The sequence below is a fragment of the Lissotriton helveticus genome, chromosome 9 (genome assembly GCF_964261635.1).
Source record: "Lissotriton helveticus chromosome 9, aLisHel1.1, whole genome shotgun sequence".
NCBI lineage: Eukaryota > Metazoa > Chordata > Amphibia > Caudata > Salamandridae > Lissotriton > Lissotriton helveticus.
In genome coordinates, this window is record NC_136070.1 from 355739593 (window position 1) to 355761415 (window position 21823).

The 21823-nt window shown below is 46.4% G+C and overlaps 1 protein-coding gene across 2 annotated transcripts in view; it reads left to right on the top strand.

Annotated features, from left to right (window-relative positions):
• OTUB2 (OTU deubiquitinase, ubiquitin aldehyde binding 2) overlaps positions 1-21823 on the top strand; it is a 186494-nt gene that overhangs the window by 133479 nt on the left and 31192 nt on the right. For both annotated transcript variants that reach the window (XM_078660094.1, XM_078660093.1), the window contains 2 exons: positions 1483-1567; positions 5100-5294. In XM_078660094.1, coding sequence (XP_078516220.1) covers positions 1483-1567; positions 5100-5294 — 280 coding nt within the window. The remainder of the gene's footprint in view (positions 1-1482; positions 1568-5099; positions 5295-21823) is intronic.

The following is a 21823-nucleotide window of genomic DNA, read 5'->3' on the forward strand; positions in this document are numbered from 1 at the left end:
TTTTTAAAATAAATAGGTGCAACGACGTTTGGAAGTAAATAAACATTTCATATGGTTAGAAAAATATTCCAAGGCACTTGCTGTTGAAATAAGACTTCTGCTTTACCAAGAATTATCCATTATACAGATAAAAAAGACTGCAAGCCCTAATTTGTACAATTTGTTCCAGCAGAAAACTCCCCTTAAGGAATCTGAACTTTAATTAGAAAATATGTTTTTATCATTTAATGGAATGACTCAACATTTCGCTTCTTAGAGACAAGATTCGTCTGTAGTCAAGCCGCATGATGCCTCGATGCGCACTTAGCAGCGTTCCTAATGGATGGATTGACGAATGTTTGCACACAGGCATACTTTGCAAAGGAATAAAACAATAGCAGAACAGTGAAGGCAAGCATGATTAGACTGACATTTTGCCTATATCTTTGTTAAAGGAAATATGGGTCTGATGTACTGTATGTTTTGCAGTAGCAAATCCTGCATCTCGCATAACATCAGGCTTTGCACCTGCAAAACCACAAACCACAATGTACAAAAGAGAGTTTGCTAGCCGGAAATGTATTTTCATTGTGCAATGTGCACTTTGCAGGATGTTATGCTTTGTTTGGAGTGAAGAGTAGACATGTAAGTGGCATAACCCCTCCTTTTGAATCACAGTGACATGTATCAATGCTTTGTGACCACAACTGCAGCCATAAGCCAATCGCACCATTCTGCTCCTCCAAAGGAGGTGGTGTTGGAATTGCAAGTGTCCTCGAGGGACAGCTTCCATTTTGTGAACCTGTACTTAGGCATTGGGGAGGACCATCCATTGGTCCTTGTGGCCAATGCATGCTGCCAGCAATGCATTCCCAAAATATGTTTTTGTAGGTGTCTGTTGTAAACACTAATGTCATTAATACAGGGGCATGCAACATTGCTGCAGACAGACCCTTCATTTTTCGTTTTTTCCACACTTGGAATAATGATACCATCCTCTGTTTACTCGAGAGTATTAAAGATATACATTTCAGTGCAAGCCATATGTCATCGTCAAATCCTGATTTTTGTTGCAGAATGGTCATTTCAAGAGGCAGAGGCTCCAACCTGAAAAAAGTTTGCATTATGTGAATGAAGATATGGAGGTCTGTTGTCTCTTGCGAGGCTTGTCGCAGCATTCAGAACAGTCTTAAAAGAGTTGCAAGCTGATTTCAACCCTGTTAGCAGTAATGAGATGGGAGATGTACACATTTTTGTAACCTGTCCCTTTGCAGCACTAGTGCTTTATAGATCCTTAGCACCACAGATGCAGAGACAGGTTGCAGCACAACAGAGAAATTGTTCTGTGAGTAGCCTCTTTTGTACATATGGCCTATATATCTTTTTACTGAGAATGTGGTTGTTATAGTTGTATGATTTAGAGATCATAGAGATCTTTATATTTCTATACCATCATAGAAAACATTTTCATATATTAAGATTTACATATGCATCTTTTTTTAGGTTCAAAGACATTGTGTTGCAAAGCAAACATGAACTCACGTTAGCTGGATTTGAAGATCATGAATTTAGAAATGTGTTTAATCATGTGAGTAAGCCATGTTTATCTTATACCTTTATATGATTTTATGAATGTATGTGCATTTTATATAATAATTTATTTATATTAGTATCATTTCCTCTCTCATGGATTGACTTGTTTTGATTTTTGATATTTGTTCAATTAATGCATGGTTGATTGAAAAAGTCATAATTCAGTCTTGAACTCAATTATGGTGCTTTTGAGTCAATGGACCACCATCAAACATTAACAGTAATAGTTACATTTTCATTTTGCGAGAATGGTAAGCCATTATTTTCATTGTTACCAACATTCATGCCCTATGCAGCTCCCATATTCAGAAATTATGTTTGTAGCAAACTGTACAAAAGTTAGGGCTCTCAGATGAAAGTTACTCTGTCTGCTTGCTTTCTCTACCTTCTTTGTATTTTCCGCAAACAAACATTCTAAGAGGAGACTTATTAAAAAACTTCTTTAATCACTGAGTAGCATCTCCACAAAACAATGTATCTTGAATATGACTTTTCTATAGACTTTCTAAACCTACGGACATATAGTTTGATTTCTACCTCATTACTAAAGAGTGTAACCAAGAGTCAAGCCTTTCTGATCAACATCCAGACTTCCTTAAAAAAGAGCAATATCTGTGGTGCTCACAAATAAGTTTGTGTATTGATCCTACTCCTTTGTTTATGTAGTGAAAAAGTGGGAAGTAGGTGTATAGAATGTAGAGAGTAAGCAAGTTGGAAAGATATTATCTGTGTAAGACTTGATTTCGTCATTGCATCAGTTTGATCGTTTTTTCATGAACACAAAAAAGGGTATATTGGCTGCTTAAGAGAAAACGAAGTGGGGTGCTCTTTGCTTCGGTTTTAATTGATCCAGTACACCTCTCCAGACTTTGGAGGAACTGTAAACTTGGTCTCCTATCTGGAAAAGGTCACCCTTAATGGAAGAGGAAACCTCGCACACTTAATGGTGGCATGCTTCATCATGAGAATCCTCTCCCATCCCGGTGGGGCAGTACCTGGATTCCTGGCCATAGTGAATTCCCCAGTAGCAATCAGGGAAAAACTGCTTTTGTCTGTCTCAACACATAAGCCTTGATGAAGCTTGTGATCTATGACCAAAACGTGTTGGCTGCGTGGCAGTGTTTTATGTGAAGAATCAGAAGCACAATAAAGCATCCATTTTCACTAGCTCAATAAGTTTCCTAGAATTCTTTTTCTGTGAGTGAATGAACTGTCTTATGTTTGACGTTGCCTCTCCATTTTGTATCATTTCTGAAGTTTGGGTATCAGGTGACTAGCCCAGGGAGGTGGGCAACATGTATGTTTAATGAATGTAAGTAGCTGCTAAGTGCGGTTTGAGAGCCCTTCGCTGTCCAAAGGGAGTTTAATTTGGAAATTGGTCTCACCAGCAGTGATCAATTAGATCCACTTTACTATTACCATGTTTATTTGAAGGTTGGTGTTGCATTCCGTCCATCAGTAGAGGGCTGTTTCATAAGAGAGATGATTGGATTATACGGCTAAACTTCAAGAGGTCTTTGTGAATGGTATTTTTATGCTACCACCTCAGTGCCCCCTTTAATTCTTTTCCATCATCATAAACTTGCTATGAGCTATCGGCATTGAATGAAATCGAGGGCCAGATGTTCAAACATTAGGTATACCGATTTCCTAATTGCGATTTTATCCGAATTACAATTAGGAAATCGGTATTCCTGATGTATGAAACTCCTTTGAGTTTCATCAGTGATTCCTAGTGGGCCACAAATAGACCTACGTCGTGCATATTAATGAGGTAGATCAGAATTTTCGACCTACTAGAAATCTCAGCCATTACAGGGATGGTGGCCTGCTGGGGTTAGCAGACCACTATGTCTGTGATTGTTTTTATTAATCAATCAGGATTTATAAAGCTTGGCTATTAACCCAATAGGGTATACAGGCGCTTGCGGGTCCCCGAGGTGTATTTAAACAGCCAGGTCTTGAGGGCCATTCGGTATTCTGGAAGTGAGGTGATGGTCCGGAGGTGCGTGAGGAGGCTGTTCCAGGTCTTTGTTGTGATGTGAGTGAAGGAGCATCCTCCACTTCTGCTTCGGTAGATGTGGGAATATGGGAAAGTGAAAGGGAGGCAGAGTGTAGTCTTCTCAACAGCTGGTGGAAGTTCAGGCGGTGGTTAATGTATGCGGGTCCTTGGTTGTGTAGAGCCTAGTGCGGGGGTCACAGCTTGAATGGGCATCTCTTCTGTACAGGGAGCTACAGCAATCTTCTTTTTAAATGCTGCCCATTGGGGTGCGTTTTAAAAAGAAAAAGTGAAACCCTGCAGTTTCAAGAGTAGGCAGTGGTCTGTGGGACCACTAGCTGCTCTTAAAAATTATTCTTTTTTTAACATTGTCAAAGGGAAGGGGTCTCCAAGCGACCACGCCCCTTTTGCGAATGGGCGAATTGTATTACTATTTTGCAACCGGACTTCAGTCGCAAAACAGTGATATACACCATACCGATTCAATTTATGGACAGGACGTCCTAAACACGCCCCTTCCAAATACCGAATCACGTATTCATAATGTGATTTAGTAACAAGTTGCTGAATTGTATTTTGCAATCTGTACATTTAGAATCGAGTCATTTGCGAATGGAAACATGCTTTGTACATCTGGTCCTAAATTGTGTAATTCTGTCTCTTATTTTATGCCCTGACGTTCCAGAACATTAAATCTGATCAATAATAAAATATGCCGTAGCTGTGTTGCTATATTGTTGTCTGCCACCTGGTTTGGTAAATCTGAAAGTCAAAGAGTCAGTAATTCTAAAATATAATGGATGATTGTGCTTTGTATTTGGTTGTTTGATATTACACCTAAAGGAATGAACAAGGATTTTAGTAAGGAGCTTCATCACTGAAATAGAGACACTCAAGATACACTGCTAGCATGCTTCCTTTCACTCTCACTATGTCAAATAGAAGAAAACAAGAAAAAGAACAGTAACACAAGAACTGACAAAAAGGCACTGTTTTCAGTTGATGATTTTTTTGTAACATGAAGATGAGCCAGTACCTTTGCCAGTTTGCGCCCCAGTTAGTCACACTGTCTATTTGAATTAGAAACGTATACGGGTAGCCGTAGGAGACACACTCTTGATGGTACTCATGATTATGAAGGGCTGCTTCTGTCCCCACTTCAAGACTGTTAGACTGGAGACTGAACTGCTGGATAAATTACCATTTTACTGTCTGGATTGCAATCAGTTGTTCACCACTTAAAAAAGTAAGTTTAGACAAACCTTTATCCTACTGTTCATGGGTTATTATGTTTGACCTACTTAATAACCAACTGATTTCCACTTCATGTGATTGCTTGTACTTTTCTTTTCATCCTCTTGGTTGAGAGAGCATTGCGAGTGGTGTGCTTGAGCCAAGAGGTTGCTGCAGCCATCATTGATGTATGTGTTTTAACTTATGGACACATATTAAAAAATTGAGATTTGAATCTTCCTTATCAAAACTTTTTGAAGGCAACAAGTATTGTGTTCTTAGTTTGTGTTCTTAGTTTTTCAGTGTCATTGAACTGGTGGAGACTGATGGCTCGATTTCAGACCTCCTCAAAGCATTCAACGATGAGAGCTGCTCAGATGGCATCGTCCAGTACCTTCGGCTGCTGACTGCAGCAGTCCTTAAAAACCATGCAGAGTTTTTTCAACAATTCATGGAAGATGGATTTGACATCAAAGATTTTTGTGCTCAGGTTTGTGAGTAAGAGTTACTGAAGTTGGAATTAAAAATGTTCTTATACTAACCAGTTATGTTGTTTCCCCTTTCCAGGTCAGTTGATCAGGGCCGTCTTTAGAGCTGATGGCGCCCTGTTTGTTGGCACCCCCCAATGACCAGCTTTGTCACTGATTCCCCACTACCACTCTTTAACAGTGCTTCTCAAGTCTCCATAACCACTCTCTCACTCACTTAACATCACACAAACATTACAAAGAGTCAATTAATCATACGTGTGTAAATCAGTGTATAGGAATGTTACATAAGACAGAGGACTGCAAGGTGTAAGAGGCACATGTCATCCATACTGATTGACAGTATAGTTTAAGAGTGCTCGGTCTGGTGAAGCACAAACTCAGAATTTAAAACATAACACCATGGTTGGGGGGTTACATCTAATAAGCAGAATTGATATTTTATGCTTTTATTTTACCGAAATGAACCCCTTTTGCAAAATTAGAATAATAAATGACTGGGGGAAAATCATAACGCGCTAATCTATACCTTGCAGTTTGCCTGTAGCTCTTTGATGATAGTTATTAGCTCACTGTTCTATATTAGGATTTTAACTTATACGCTGTTAAGTAACAAAAGGATTTCTCAGACAAAAGCACTGACCTATTTACAATATATGCACTTTGTGATCTGCATGGTACAGGTCCTTTGCATCAGCCATATTAGACCTATGCACAAATAATAATCATGACAGTTTATTGTTGTATGAAAGTTGTTGGAGGCAAGGAAGGGTGCAGCAGGTGCTTTTAAAACTATAACACACTCGCAAAAAACATCATTCCCGATGTCAGCACCCGGTGCAGTGACACCGTTTACCCCGCCCTAGAGCCAGCCCTGTAGTTTATATTAGGCAGTACCTGTTCAAGGGGATCCGTAATTTCATTAATTGCGTTCATGGCAAAATTAGTGAGCAGTAACAATGCGAATGCCCAGAACTTGAGTTGTCATCGGAGGTACTTGTGTTTTTTATGCTCCTTTTTTAACACAACATGGGTCCTTGCATGAGACACAAGGACACATTTCATACTGAAATATTTCGTGTAATTAAACAAAAGCAAATGACACAAATATTGCACACCCTTATTGTGGGGCTGTTTTATATCATTTTTTGTGTACATATAAACTGGGCATACAATTCCAGAAGGACTCTGTGCGTGACGCAAACAGTGTCATTCCATTCCTAGTACAATTCAAATCAGTTAATAATGCATTCGAGGGCCTTCTGTTTTAAAACAAGTATTGGCAGAAGTTGAACCAAAAGGTACGTCTTCAAAGTTCCAACGCATGTGAACACATATATTCACAAATATTGGGTGCGCAAATGCTGTTACTCACGCAAATTACTTTCATATTTCACTGTACTAATTCATCGCTAATCCTTTGTAGTTTCGGAGTAGTGTGCTACTCGTAGAAAAAGCACTACGACGCCTCATCAGGGGTAGCAAGCGCTGTATAAATGCAAACCTTTTTCCCTCTTCTAACCCTCCACTATCCTTCTTAATCCAAATAACTGACTAACTAACTTATCCACCACTCAAATTACTTTCATATTTTCACTATACTAATTCACTACTAATCTTTTACGGGTTCTGGCGTAGCGTGCAACTCACCGAAATAGCACTTTAGCACTTTAAGCTCCATATAAATGCAAACCTTTTTCCCTCTTCTATCCCTCTACTGTGCTTCTCAATCCAAATGACTAACTAACATGTCCACCACCCAAATTAATTTCATATTTCACTATACTAATTCACCGTTAATCCTTTATGGGTTCCGGAGTAGCGTGATACTCGCAGAAAAAGCGCTTTGGCACCTCGTCAATGGTAGTAAGCGCTATATAAATGCAATTATAATACAATAGAGTGGCTTTGCTATGGTTGACAAAACAGTAGCAGAAATGTATTTCTTTTTAGGTTTCGCCTGGGGCACGGAGCTTTAGCTCCGCCCCCAGGAGAAATCTTTAGTTTTCAGTATGGGGGACTTGAATACGCCCTCTGTTCCATTGGCTAGCTCCATAAATGGAGGCTAGCCATTGGAACAGAGATCTGTCCATCATTCACGGACCAGATTCGTGGGCGTTCCCGCGATTTTTTCCCTGGGCGTTCCCTCTGTGTAGTCATGCGGCGGTGGGCGGAGTTGTTTTTTTTTTTTTTTGTCTCGGCATCCAGCTCATTCCGCGGCCGACCGCCGCCGCCAGAGGAAGTCCAGTTCCAGGTGAGTGCTTTTGATTCCGCCCCCCCTCCCGCTGTCCGTGTGCCCCTTCCCGCCCCACCTCCCGCTGTCCATTTGCCCGTTACCGCCCCCCCCTCCCGCTGTCCGTCCGTAAATGCTTGTTCCCTTGGTTTTCGAATTTTCTCTGTTAGCTTTTGGTATATGTTCATGTTTGTCTTTCTTGCTCCTGGTTCAGTTGTGGGGTGCACTTTTCCCTCCGTGGTCGTCTGGTGTGTTGGCGGCCCAGTGTTGGGGGGCAGAGCCACACCGATAGCCGCCTTTGATTGGCTACCTAATCCTATTTCCCTGCCAGCCTTTCATGGCCTGCTGCTCGGGCTTTGTCTGCGGTGGGAACCCTGCCGCTCTGGCTGGCAGTCCTGAAAAGGGATTTGCTCTTTTATCTCCGCGTCCCCTTCCTGCTCCGTCATCCTCTGTCCTCTGATCCAGCTTAGTGGGCGGCGGCGGCGGGATTTTGTAGCAGGGATTGCAGACCTCGCGACTCCAAGTCACGTCATTTACATGGCCACGCAAAGGCTCACTTGTTTTGGGGGGACCTTTCGCTCGTATAAGTTATTTGCCAACTCTTGTGTTGAAAAAACGAAACAAATGTCTTCCTCACATCCTCACCTTCTCTCCAGCCTGCTAGTGTGCAGAACAAACATCAGGAGCAGTGTTTGGAAGATTGGCTTCTGGTCTTCCCTTGAAGGTGCATGTAGGGGCAGCCGAGTGACTCCCCGTGCACTGACCGTCCCTGCAAGCGAGGGGTCCTTTGGAAAAGTAGCTGAGTCTGGTGAGGTATGAACTTTCCAAGCTCCCATCTCACTCACTGACCACTTCTGGGGGCTCCTCCTCAAGATGTTTAAGTAGCCTGTTGGCGGCCCAGTGTTGGGGGGCAGGGCCACACCGATAGCCGCCTTTGATTGGCTACCTAATCCTATTTCCCTGCCAGCCTTTCATGGCCTGCTGCTCGGGCTTTGTCTGCGGTGGGAACCCTGCCGCTCTGGCTGGCAGTCCTGAAAAGGGATTTGCTCTTTTATCTCCGCGTCCCCTTCCTGCTCCGTCATCCTCTGTCCTCTGATCCAGCTTAGTGGGCGGCGGCGGGATTTTGTAGCAGGGATTGCAGACCTCGCGACTCCAAGTCACGTCATTTACATGGCCACGCAAAGGCTCACTTGTTTTGGGGGGACCTTTCGCTCGTATAAGTTATTTGCCAACTCTTGTGTTGAAAAAACGAAACAAATGTCTTCCTCACATCCTCACCTTCTCTCCAGCCTGCTGGTGTGCAAAACAAACATCAGGAGCAGTGTTTGGAAGATTGGCTTCTGGTCTTCCCTTGAAAGTGCATGTAGGGGCAGCCGAGTGACTCCCCGTGCACTGACCGTCCCTGCAAGCGAGGGGTCCTTTGGAAAAGTAGCTGAGGCTGGTGAGGTATGAACTTTCCAAGCTCCCATCTCACTCACTGACCACTTCTGGGGGCACCTCCTCAAGATGTTTAAGTAGCCTTGCTCCCCCTAGCTTTGAGAGGATTCAGACATTTATCCTGTGATGCTGTTCAGTGACTGACACAAGCATCTTGTTGTGGGAAGTATTTGCCGCAAATGTAGTCTCTACACAGCTTTGTTTTACTTACATGTCCTCGGGGGTCTCAATGGCGATTTAGAGAAGAGACGAAAACCGTCATGCAAAAACAAGAGCCTGTAAAGCCAACATTGTCCACTATTACTCCTTTCAAGCTCCCAACATGTAAAGCGCTTTGAACCTTGTATATTTAATAATCCTCGAGTGTAAGCCTCAGTGTTACCACAGGAGGTCAGGCCCCTAAAGCTTTCTTCTACTTTCCTCTGATTTGCCTACTACCAGAGCCCAGATTAGACTGCCTTCTTGTAGGTGCTCGAGCAGGAACCCCAGCTGGTGTGCTGCTGTAGGGAATGAGAGGAAGGACATCTCCCAGGGATGCAGGGGGCAGCCCTAGCTGCTCCGTTCTCTGTCATATCTGTTCCTCCACAGGTTATGCAGCCAGCTGGGATCCGAGGTGTTGTGATCCTCCTGAGTTGCCCCTTAGTTAAGACTCCATAGTGCTTCCTCTCAGTGGGAGAAGTGCCACACTGAAAAACAAGCATTGGCATAGCCAACAGGTCTCGCCTTTGGGACCTTATAAGTGTTTAGCCAAAGGCGAGACCTATTGGGTATGCCAATGCTTGTTCTGTTGAATGCATCTAGGCAATTGAATGTACTTTTCAGATGTAAAATAGTACTATATGTATTCTAATGGAAACACTTCCGGGATTGCGGAATGATATACCAGACAGTTAATAAAATGAGTTGCAAGAGTAGTATTCCTCTCAGTGGAGCCAAAGCCCATCTATATATGTTTTAAAGAATTGTTAAACAATGTGTACTGCAAGCAGCTGTGCCGGGAAGCCAGACCTACACAGGTATTGATTGCCTTCTTTGCCCATCGAATGCAGTTTCTGATATACCTACTTTTGGTCTCGCTTAATTTGAATTCCTCCACCCGCATCTTGGCTCTTTTAATAAAGGAAGCTGAGCCCCCATTGTTGCAAGTCGTTAATGCATTTGAACTAGAGTGTTGAAGTTACTGGATTTAAGTACAGTATGATAACTCCTTCTTTGGGCATAGCTGAAGAAAAATGTTACCCGAAGTTTAGAGAATCAGTCTACTGGATCCAATTACAAAAAATACATTTCAGCAGCCCTGCTAATTACAGGGACTTGGCTCTGCTGGAAAAAGCAGCAAAACTGGGTTAGAGCAGAGAATCATATCTAGCTTGATAATAAACCTTACAGCACAAACACATCTTGAGCCAAAACTTAGCTTTGATGTGCTACAAAGTTTGATTGGCAAAATAATAATGTATGCCTACTGCAAGTCCGAAGCCACTGGTATTTGTAAATCCAAAAACTCTGAAACTGAAATATGGTTCAACTGTGTAGCTTAACGGTGATGGATCAAGCCCTGATCTTTGGACTGGGTAAGAGTGGTCTTCTTAATTCAGACACTCTGTTCATCACCACCCCCTTTTCTGTATCGTTTTTGGCCACTATAGGTGTGGCAGGGTATACTCAGACATGAGTCCCTTTCTCACTGCTCCATCAGGATTCAAGCAAGCCGGGCCGAAGAGGCTGAAATGCCAGAAACCGGTCCCCGGTAGCTTGTCTCCTTTCTGGTGAAGAATTGGCTTGGTAGTTTGGTCTGCCCTGTTCCCATGATGCACTGGGCCAGGGACAGACTAATTTGCATATAGCCAGGTTCTGAGCTGGGATGGGGCAGTGAGATAAATAACGGTGATGGATCAAGCCCTGATCTTTGGACTGGGTAAGAGTGGTCTTCTTAATTCAGACACTCTGTTCATCACCACCCCCTTTTCTGTATCGTTTTTGGCCACTATAGGTGTGGCAGGGTATACTCAGACATGAGTCCCTTTCTCACTGCTCCATCAGGATTCAAGCAAGCCGGGCCGAAGAGGCTGAAATGCCAGAAACCGGTCCCCGGTAGCTTGTCTCCTTTCTGGTGAAGAATTGGCTTGGTAGTTTGGTCTGCCCTGTTCCCATGATGCACTGGGCCAGGGACAGACTAATTTGCATATAGCCAGGTTCTGAGCTGGGATGGGGCAGTGAGATAAATAACGGTGATGGATCAAGCCCTGATCTTTGGACTGGGTAAGAGTGGTCTTCTTAATTCAGACACTCTGTTCATCACCACCCCCTTTTCTGTATCGTTTTTGGCCACTATAGGTGTGGCAGGGTATACTCAGACATGAGTCCCTTTCTCACTGCTCCATCAGGATTCAAGCAAGCCGGGCCGAAGAGGCTGAAATGCCAGAAACCGGTCCCCGGTAGCTTGTCTCCTTTCTGGTGAAGAATTGGCTTGGTAGTTTGGTCTGCCCTGTTCCCATGATGCACTGGGCCAGGGACAGACTAATTTGCATATAGCCAGGTTCTGAGCTGGGATGGGGCAGTGAGATAAATAACGGTGATGGATCAAGCCCTGATCTTTGGACTGGGTAAGAGTGGTCTTCTTAATTCAGACACTCTGTTCATCACCACCCCCTTTTCTGTATCGTTTTTGGCCACTATAGGTGTGGCAGGGTATACTCAGACATGAGTCCCTTTCTCACTGCTCCATCAGGATTCAAGCAAGCCGGGCCGAAGAGGCTGAAATGCCAGAAACCGGTCCCCGGTAGCTTGTCTCCTTTCTGGTGAAGAATTGGCTTGGTAGTTTGGTCTGCCCTGTTCCCATGATGCACTGGGCCAGGGACAGACTAATTTGCATATAGCCAGGTTCTGAGCTGGGATGGGGCAGTGAGATAAATAACGGTGATGGATCAAGCCCTGATCTTTGGACTGGGTAAGAGTGGTCTTCTTAATTCAGACACTCTGTTCATCACCACCCCCTTTTCTGTATCGTTTTTGGCCACTATAGGTGTGGCAGGGTATACTCAGACATGAGTCCCTTTCTCACTGCTCCATCAGGATTCAAGCAAGCCGGGCCGAAGAGGCTGAAATGCCAGAAACCGGTCCCCGGTAGCTTGTCTCCTTTCTGGTGAAGAATTGGCTTGGTAGTTTGGTCTGCCCTGTTCCCATGATGCACTGGGCCAGGGACAGACTAATTTGCATATAGCCAGGTTCTGAGCTGGGATGGGGCAGTGAGATAAATAACGGTGATGGATCAAGCCCTGATCTTTGGACTGGGTAAGAGTGGTCTTCTTAATTCAGACACTCTGTTCATCACCACCCCCTTTTCTGTATCGTTTTTGGCCACTATAGGTGTGGCAGGGTATACTCAGACATGAGTCCCTTTCTCACTGCTCCATCAGGATTCAAGCAAGCCGGGCCGAAGAGGCTGAAATGCCAGAAACCGGTCCCCGGTAGCTTGTCTCCTTTCTGGTGAAGAATTGGCTTGGTAGTTTGGTCTGCCCTGTTCCCATGATGCACTGGGCCAGGGACAGACTAATTTGCATATAGCCAGGTTCTGAGCTGGGATGGGGCAGTGAGATAAATAACGGTGATGGATCAAGCCCTGATCTTTGGACTGGGTAAGAGTGGTCTTCTTAATTCAGACACTCTGTTCATCACCACCCCCTTTTCTGTATCGTTTTTGGCCACTATAGGTGTGGCAGGGTATACTCAGACATGAGTCCCTTTCTCACTGCTCCATCAGGATTCAAGCAAGCCGGGCCGAAGAGGCTGAAATGCCAGAAACCGGTCCCCGGTAGCTTGTCTCCTTTCTGGTGAAGAATTGGCTTGGTAGTTTGGTCTGCCCTGTTCCCATGATGCACTGGGCCAGGGACAGACTAATTTGCATATAGCCAGGTTCTGAGCTGGGATGGGGCAGTGAGATAAATAACGGTGATGGATCAAGCCCTGATCTTTGGACTGGGTAAGAGTGGTCTTCTTAATTCAGACACTCTGTTCATCACCACCCCCTTTTCTGTATCGTTTTTGGCCACTATAGGTGTGGCAGGGTATACTCAGACATGAGTCCCTTTCTCACTGCTCCATCAGGATTCAAGCAAGCCGGGCCGAAGAGGCTGAAATGCCAGAAACCGGTCCCCAGTAGCTTGTCTCCTTTCTGGTGAAGAATTGGCTTGGTAGTTTGGTCTGCCCTGTTCCCATGATGCACTGGGCCAGGGACAGACTAATTTGCATATAGCCAGGTTCTGAGCTGGGATGGGGCAGTGAGATAAATAACGGTGATGGATCAAGCCCTGATCTTTGGACTGGGTAAGAGTGGTCTTCTTAATTCAGACACTCTGTTCATCACCACCCCCTTTTCTGTATCGTTTTTGGCCACTATAGGTGTGGCAGGGTATACTCAGACATGAGTCCCTTTCTCACTGCTCCATCAGGATTCAAGCAAGCCGGGCCGAAGAGGCTGAAATGCCAGAAACCGGTCCCCGGTAGCTTGTCTCCTTTCTGGTGAAGAATTGGCTTGGTAGTTTGGTCTGCCCTGTTCCCATGATGCACTGGGCCAGGGACAGACTAATTTGCATATAGCCAGGTTCTGAGCTGGGATGGGGCAGTGAGATAAATAACGGTGATGGATCAAGCCCTGATCTTTGGACTGGGTAAGAGTGGTCTTCTTAATTCAGACACTCTGTTCATCACCACCCCCTTTTCTGTATCGTTTTTGGCCACTATAGGTGTGGCAGGGTATACTCAGACATGAGTCCCTTTCTCACTGCTCCATCAGGATTCAAGCAAGCCGGGCCGAAGAGGCTGAAATGCCAGAAACCGGTCCCCGGTAGCTTGTCTCCTTTCTGGTGAAGAATTGGCTTGGTAGTTTGGTCTGCCCTGTTCCCATGATGCACTGGGCCAGGGACAGACTAATTTGCATATAGCCAGGTTCTGAGCTGGGATGGGGCAGTGAGATAAATAACGGTGATGGATCAAGCCCTGATCTTTGGACTGGGTAAGAGTGGTCTTCTTAATTCAGACACTCTGTTCATCACCACCCCCTTTTCTGTATCGTTTTTGGCCACTATAGGTGTGGCAGGGTATACTCAGACATGAGTCCCTTTCTCACTGCTCCATCAGGATTCAAGCAAGCCGGGCCGAAGAGGCTGAAATGCCAGAAACCGGTCCCCGGTAGCTTGTCTCCTTTCTGGTGAAGAATTGGCTTGGTAGTTTGGTCTGCCCTGTTCCCATGATGCACTGGGCCAGGGACAGACTAATTTGCATATAGCCAGGTTCTGAGCTGGGATGGGGCAGTGAGATTAATAACGGTGATGGATCAAGCCCTGATCTTTGGACTGGGTAAGAGTGGTCTTCTTAATTCAGACACTCTGTTCATCACCACCCCCTTTTCTGTATCGTTTTTGGCCACTATAGGTGTGGCAGGGTATACTCAGACATGAGTCCCTTTCTCACTGCTCCATCAGGATTCAAGCAAGCCGGGCCGAAGAGGCTGAAATGCCAGAAACCGGTCCCCGGTAGCTTGTCTCCTTTCTGGTGAAGAATTGGCTTGGTAGTTTGGTCTGCCCTGTTCCCATGATGCACTGGGCCAGGGACAGACTAATTTGCATATAGCCAGGTTCTGAGCTGGGATGGGGCAGTGAGATAAATAACGGTGATGGATCAAGCCCTGATCTTTGGACTGGGTAAGAGTGGTCTTCTTAATTCAGACACTCTGTTCATCACCACCCCCTTTTCTGTATCGTTTTTGGCCACTATAGGTGTGGCAGGGTATACTCAGACATGAGTCCCTTTCTCACTGCTCCATCAGGATTCAAGCAAGCCGGGCCGAAGAGGCTGAAATGCCAGAAACCGGTCCCCGGTAGCTTGTCTCCTTTCTGGTGAAGAATTGGCTTGGTAGTTTGGTCTGCCCTGTTCCCATGATGCACTGGGCCAGGGACAGACTAATTTGCATATAGCCAGGTTCTGAGCTGGGATGGGGCAGTGAGATAAATAACGGTGATGGATCAAGCCCTGATCTTTGGACTGGGTAAGAGTGGTCTTCTTAATTCAGACACTCTGTTCATCACCACCCCCTTTTCTGTATCGTTTTTGGCCACTATAGGTGTGGCAGGGTATACTCAGACATGAGTCCCTTTCTCACTGCTCCATCAGGATTCAAGCAAGCCGGGCCGAAGAGGCTGAAATGCCAGAAACCGGTCCCCGGTAGCTTGTCTCCTTTCTGGTGAAGAATTGGCTTGGTAGTTTGGTCTGCCCTGTTCCCATGATGCACTGGGCCAGGGACAGACTAATTTGCATATAGCCAGGTTCTGAGCTGGGATGGGGCAGTGAGATAAATAACGGTGATGGATCAAGCCCTGATCTTTGGACTGGGTAAGAGTGGTCTTCTTAATTCAGACACTCTGTTCATCACCACCCCCTTTTCTGTATCGTTTTTGGCCACTATAGGTGTGGCAGGGTATACTCAGACATGAGTCCCTTTCTCACTGCTCCATCAGGATTCAAGCAAGCCGGGCCGAAGAGGCTGAAATGCCAGAAACCGGTCCCCGGTAGCTTGTCTCCTTTCTGGTGAAGAATTGGCTTGGTAGTTTGGTCTGCCCTGTTCCCATGATGCACTGGGCCAGGGACAGACTAATTTGCATATAGCCAGGTTCTGAGCTGGGATGGGGCAGTGAGATATATAACGGTGATGGATCAAGCCCTGATCTTTGGACTGGGTAAGAGTGGTCTTCTTAATTCAGACACTCTGTTCATCACCACCCCCTTTTCTGTATCGTTTTTGGCCACTATAGGTGTGGCAGGGTATACTCAGACATGAGTCCCTTTCTCACTGCTCCATCAGGATTCAAGCAAGCCGGGCCGAAGAGGCTGAAATGCCAGAAACCGGTCCCCGGTAGCTTGTCTCCTTTCTGGTGAAGAATTGGCTTGGTAGTTTGGTCTGCCCTGTTCCCATGATGCACTGGGCCAGGGACAGACTAATTTGCATATAGCCAGGTTCTGAGCTGGGATGGGGCAGTGAGATAAATAACGGTGATGGATCAAGCCCTGATCTTTGGACTGGGTAAGAGTGGTCTTCTTAATTCAGACACTCTGTTCATCACCACCCCCTTTTCTGTATCGTTTTTGGCCACTATAGGTGTGGCAGGGTATACTCAGACATGAGTCCCTTTCTCACTGCTCCATCAGGATTCAAGCAAGCCGGGCCGAAGAGGCTGAAATGCCAGAAACCGGTCCCCGGTAGCTTGTCTCCTTTCTGGTGAAGAATTGGCTTGGTAGTTTGGTCTGCCCTGTTCCCATGATGCACTGGGCCAGGGACAGACTAATTTGCATATAGCCAGGTTCTGAGCTGGGATGGGGCAGTGAGATAAATAACGGTGATGGATCAAGCCCTGATCTTTGGACTGGGTAAGAGTGGTCTTCTTAATTCAGACACTCTGTTCATCACCACCCCCTTTTCTGTATCGTTTTTGGCCACTATAGGTGTGGCAGGGTATACTCAGACATGAGTCCCTTTCTCACTGCTCCATCAGGATTCAAGCAAGCCGGGCCGAAGAGGCTGAAATGCCAGAAACCGGTCCCCGGTAGCTTGTCTCCTTTCTGGTGAAGAATTGGCTTGGTAGTTTGGTCTGCCCTGTTCCCATGATGCACTGGGCCAGGGACAGACTAATTTGCATATAGCCAGGTTCTGAGCTGGGATGGGGCAGTGAGATATATAACGGTGATGGATCAAGCCCTGATCTTTGGACTGGGTAAGAGTGGTCTTCTTAATTCAGACACTCTGTTCATCACCACCCCCTTTTCTGTATCGTTTTTGGCCACTATAGGTGTGGCAGGGTATACTCAGACATGAGTCCCTTTCTCACTGCTCCATCAGGATTCAAGCAAGCCGGGCCGAAGAGGCTGAAATGCCAGAAACCGGTCCCCGGTAGCTTGTCTCCTTTCTGGTGAAGAATTGGCTTGGTAGTTTGGTCTGCCCTGTTCCCATGATGCACTGGGCCAGGGACAGACTAATTTGCATATAGCCAGGTTCTGAGCTGGGATGGGGCAGTGAGATAAATAACGGTGATGGATCAAGCCCTGATCTTTGGACTGGGTAAGAGTGGTCTTCTTAATTCAGACACTCTGTTCATCACCACCCCCTTTTCTGTATCGTTTTTGGCCACTATAGGTGTGGCAGGGTATACTCAGACATGAGTCCCTTTCTCACTGCTCCATCAGGATTCAAGCAAGCCGGGCCGAAGAGGCTGAAATGCCAGAAACCGGTCCCCGGTAGCTTGTCTCCTTTCTGGTGAAGAATTGGCTTGGTAGTTTGGTCTGCCCTGTTACCATGATGCACTGGGCCAGGGACAGACTAATTTGCATATAGCCAGGTTCTGAGCTGGGATGGGGCAGTGAGATAAATAACGGTGATGGATCAAGCCCTGATCTTTGGACTGGGTAAGAGTGGTCTTCTTAATTCAGACACTCTGTTCATCACCACCCCCTTTTCTGTATCGTTTTTGGCCACTATAGGTGTGGCAGGGTATACTCAGACATGAGTCCCTTTCTCACTGCTCCATCAGGATTCAAGCAAGCCGGGCCGAAGAGGCTGAAATGCCAGAAACCGGTCCCCGGTAGCTTGTCTCCTTTCTGGTGAAGAATTGGCTTGGTAGTTTGGTCTGCCCTGTTCCCATGATGCACTGGGCCAGGGACAGACTAATTTGCATATAGCCAGGTTCTGAGCTGGGATGGGGCAGTGAGATAAATAACGGTGATGGATCAAGCCCTGATCTTTGGACTGGGTAAGAGTCGTCTTCTTAATTCAGACACTCTGTTCATCACCACCCCCTTTTCTGTATCGTTTTTGGCCACTATAGGTGTGGCAGGGTATACTCAGACATGAGTCCCTTTCTCACTGCTCCATCAGGATTCAAGCAAGCCGGGCCGAAGAGGCTGAAATGCCAGAAACCGGTCCCCGGTAGCTTGTCTCCTTTCTGGTGAAGAATTGGCTTGGTAGTTTGGTCTGCCCTGTTCCCATGATGCACTGGGCCAGGGACAGACTAATTTGCATATAGCCAGGTTCTGAGCTGGGATGGGGCAGTGAGATAAATAACGGTGATGGATCAAGCCCTGATCTTTGGACTGGGTAAGAGTGGTCTTCTTAATTCAGACACTCTGTTCATCACCACCCCCTTTTCTGTATAGCTTAACAGGAAAGCAGCATTGCTGACCCGAGGCTTCAAAAGACTCTGCAATTAGCAAAGGCAGCTATTGTTAATTACTGTGGGCATGATTCTTAAAGAAAGTCATAAATCTGTCTTAGCATGCTTACTACCCAGTATCAAAAAGAACAATCCTGCACAATATCAATTCACCCCAGTGCAGAGATGTGGGCCTAAATCCATTGTTTCTTTGCTCCCCATGCCTTTCCAGTTCAGACCCAGCCATATGCAAATCAGTCTTGACCCTATTCCCCATGGGAACAGTCCAACCCGTACTGGCAGGCCAGTCCTTCCTGGACTGGAAAGCAAGCTCAACACTGCTGGGAAAAGGATTGTGATAGGGGCTAGCACCCAATGGAGGGTTACCAGCTCGGTCGCCTGCTTTCCAGGTACGATAGAGCCCATGGGATGAGATCCAAGAGCTCATCGAGCATTTTCCAGATGAGTATAGGAAAAGAGGGAAGAGTTGGTGGTGAAAGAAAAGACTATTTCCATTGCTACTATCCACTGCGGCCTAGACGCGGCTGACACAATGGGTTTAACACTAGAGTTCTGATTATACGCCATGCATTCTGCCGCATCGCGGTTTTTAAACCCAAGGTACAGTAGCATCTGCTCAACCTGCCTTTCGATGGCGAACACCTCTTTGGGCCGCAGTTGACCAGATGCTGGAAAAAAATAAAGAGGCCATGGACACTGCCAAGACCATGGGTGCCCTTCAGACTTCAACCTCTATTGGCTCCTTTCGGAGGCACCTTCCCTAGAACCTACTCCCTCCTACCAGAAGCAAAAGCACACTTTCCAGCAGCAGTCACCATGGACGAACACCAGGGGTGCCTACATGGTAAATGGCCATCATTACCAGTTCAAATTACCAATCGGCATCACCACTCCCTCAAGAGTCTTCACCAAGTGCCTGGCAGAGGTCACTGCCCACTTAAGGAGGAGAGGCATCCATGTCTTACCCTACCTCAACGACTGACTGATCAAGAGTGCAACCAGACAACAATGCCTAGCGCATACTCAGGCTACCATCTCACTCCCTGACAGTCTTGTGTTCACAATAACTGCCACCAAATCCCACCTACAGCCCCTTCAGAGCCAACTTTTCTTAGTGGCAGTACTCTATTCAGTCATGGGCAAATCCTGCCTCAGCCCTCCAGGGGTTTTCGGCAGCCAGAACTGTAATGCACCTCCTGAGCATGATAGCCTCATGTATGCCATTGTACCCCAGTTGCGGCTACACATGAGCCCACTGCAGCAGTGCCTCTCAGCATGATGGTCTTAGTCAGCGGGTCAGATGAAGTACCTAATGTTGGTAAAGGCCAGCATACAATGCTCCCTGCAGTGATGGAATGGCAAGTTTCAAGACCCTATTCCACAAGTCACCATTATCATGGACGCTTCTCAAGTGGAATGGGGAGCTCATCTCAATCAGACTGCAGTACAGGGAGCGTGGACCTCTCACCAACAGGACCCCCACATGAAGTACCTCAAGGTCTTGTCCATTTGCCTGGCTCTCAAGGCCTTCCTTCCAATCAGCCATGGGCAAAGTGATTCTAGTCAGGACAGACAACATGAGCTGCAGAAACAGGGTGGCTCTCTGTCTCTCCCCTCTCCCTGCTGGCGCAGACCATTTAGCATTTGGCACTGTGTCACTGCATCCACTTGATGGCAGTGCTTCCCCCGGGGATGGACAGCGACCTAGCGGACTTGCTCAGCAGGCTGCTTCAATAATTCCATGAAAGGGAACTCCACTCACAAGTCTTGCTCAACTACTTCCAGTGTTGGGGTATTCCACACATACACCTCTTTGCAACTCCAGAGAATACACAATGCCCAGGCTTTGCCCATAGGTAAACACACCCGCAATTTGTATCCAATGCTCTATAGATTAATTGTTCAATTACATTTGCTAATGCTTTTCCACCTCTCGTGCTCCATCCCTTTGTGGTCCACAAGATGCAACAAACCTCCCAGATCCTCATTTTCGTAGCCCCACCTGGTCCATATAGCCCTGGTACTTTGAAATCATGAGATGTCAAACATTCACATAAGAAGCTCCCCAACAGGCTGGAACTTCTCACCTAGAACCAGGGTCAGGGCAGGCACCCAGGCCGCAAAAAACTCTGTCTAGCAATCTAGAGTTTGGCTACTTATGCCTCCCACAGGTGCGCATGAACTTCCTTCGAGGATCCCACAGGCCACTGTTAACCAGTGCTAAAGTGCTTGTGCTGTCTGCTTGTAACAGGGTAACATTGTCTTATTCTAAATTAGCATATTTAATTTACTTATACGTCCCTATTAAAGTGCTCTACATCTTCCCAGGGCCTGTAAATTAAATGCTACTAGTAGACCTGTAGCACTGGCTGTGCCACCAACTTTAGTAGCCCTTTAAACGTGTCTCAGGCCTGCTATTGCATAGTCTGCATGTGCAGTTTAAACTGCCATGTCAAAGTGGCAAACTAAACCTTTTTGCCAGGCTCAACCCTCTCTTTTTGATACATAGAAGTCATCCCTAAGGTAAGCCTGGGACAGCCACATTTAGAAAGTTGCATTTTCTTGCCTTAGACGATTGGTGACTGCATCCTGTCTCTGGGTCACAGGACTGGGTGTGGGTGACAGTGGGCTTTGTGTATTTCTCCTAGACAGCCACACACAATGGTGTGACTGAATAGGCAATCCCTGGCAGGTTGGGAAGGAGGAGCTGGGCACACCCCACCTACACTTGAATAGGCTGTGTCCTGTCTCCACATGGGCTGCATAACCCTGTAGTTAATGTGGAGCCAGAGCAGGTAAGGCAGGGCATATGTACGCTTCAAAGTCATGCCTCTAGAAGCGTCTCCCACTTCAAAGGCACAACTGTACAAAAGGACCCCAGACAACACCACTTCAATACTCTTCTTGGCCGCTGAATACTCTGTCAGGAAGAAGGACTGCTGCGCTTCTACAAGGACTGCCACTCTGCTGGACTGCTGCTCTACTAGGGACTGCTGCCCTGCCATGCTACCTGCTGCCCGCTTGCTTGGGAAAGAAGAACTGGACCTCTAACTACATCTTGAATCCAGCACCCGAGATTGGCTCAAAGGGCTAGTCTGGAGGCCTCCTGATCTGAACCTCAGAGACATAAAAGCCTCCACAACAGCTCCTGGGCCTGTCTTTATCACGTTCCAGACCCGCAAGTGGTGCCTCCTAGGTTCTGGACCCTTGGTATGCTCTCGAGCTCTTGAAATCAAGCATTTGTGCTATTCACAACTGCAACTAGTCCCTTTCACACGGGTATTGCGCCGCCTGCACCGAAAATCAGCGCGAGCCGTTGCCAGCCTGGCTCTTCTCACAACAGTATCGATAGCCCACATGGGACCGCCAACACAAAACTCTAGCCTGCATGTCCATGATGCCCAGCCTGCTCTTCGTGCCACGCCGATCACCACCTGCCACTCTCTCCATGCTCTTTGTGGCCCTCTCCGAGGCAAAGGGGACTCTTGACACAAAACGTGAGAAGGTAAAACTTCAGCAGGAGTAATTTGAGACTATATCCTACACATGCTCCTTTGTGGTCGGCCTTAACTTTTGACTTTGGCACGGTCCAACGTGACCAGATAGCCACGGTTTGCACTTTATGCTTTTAGGAGTGGTCTTA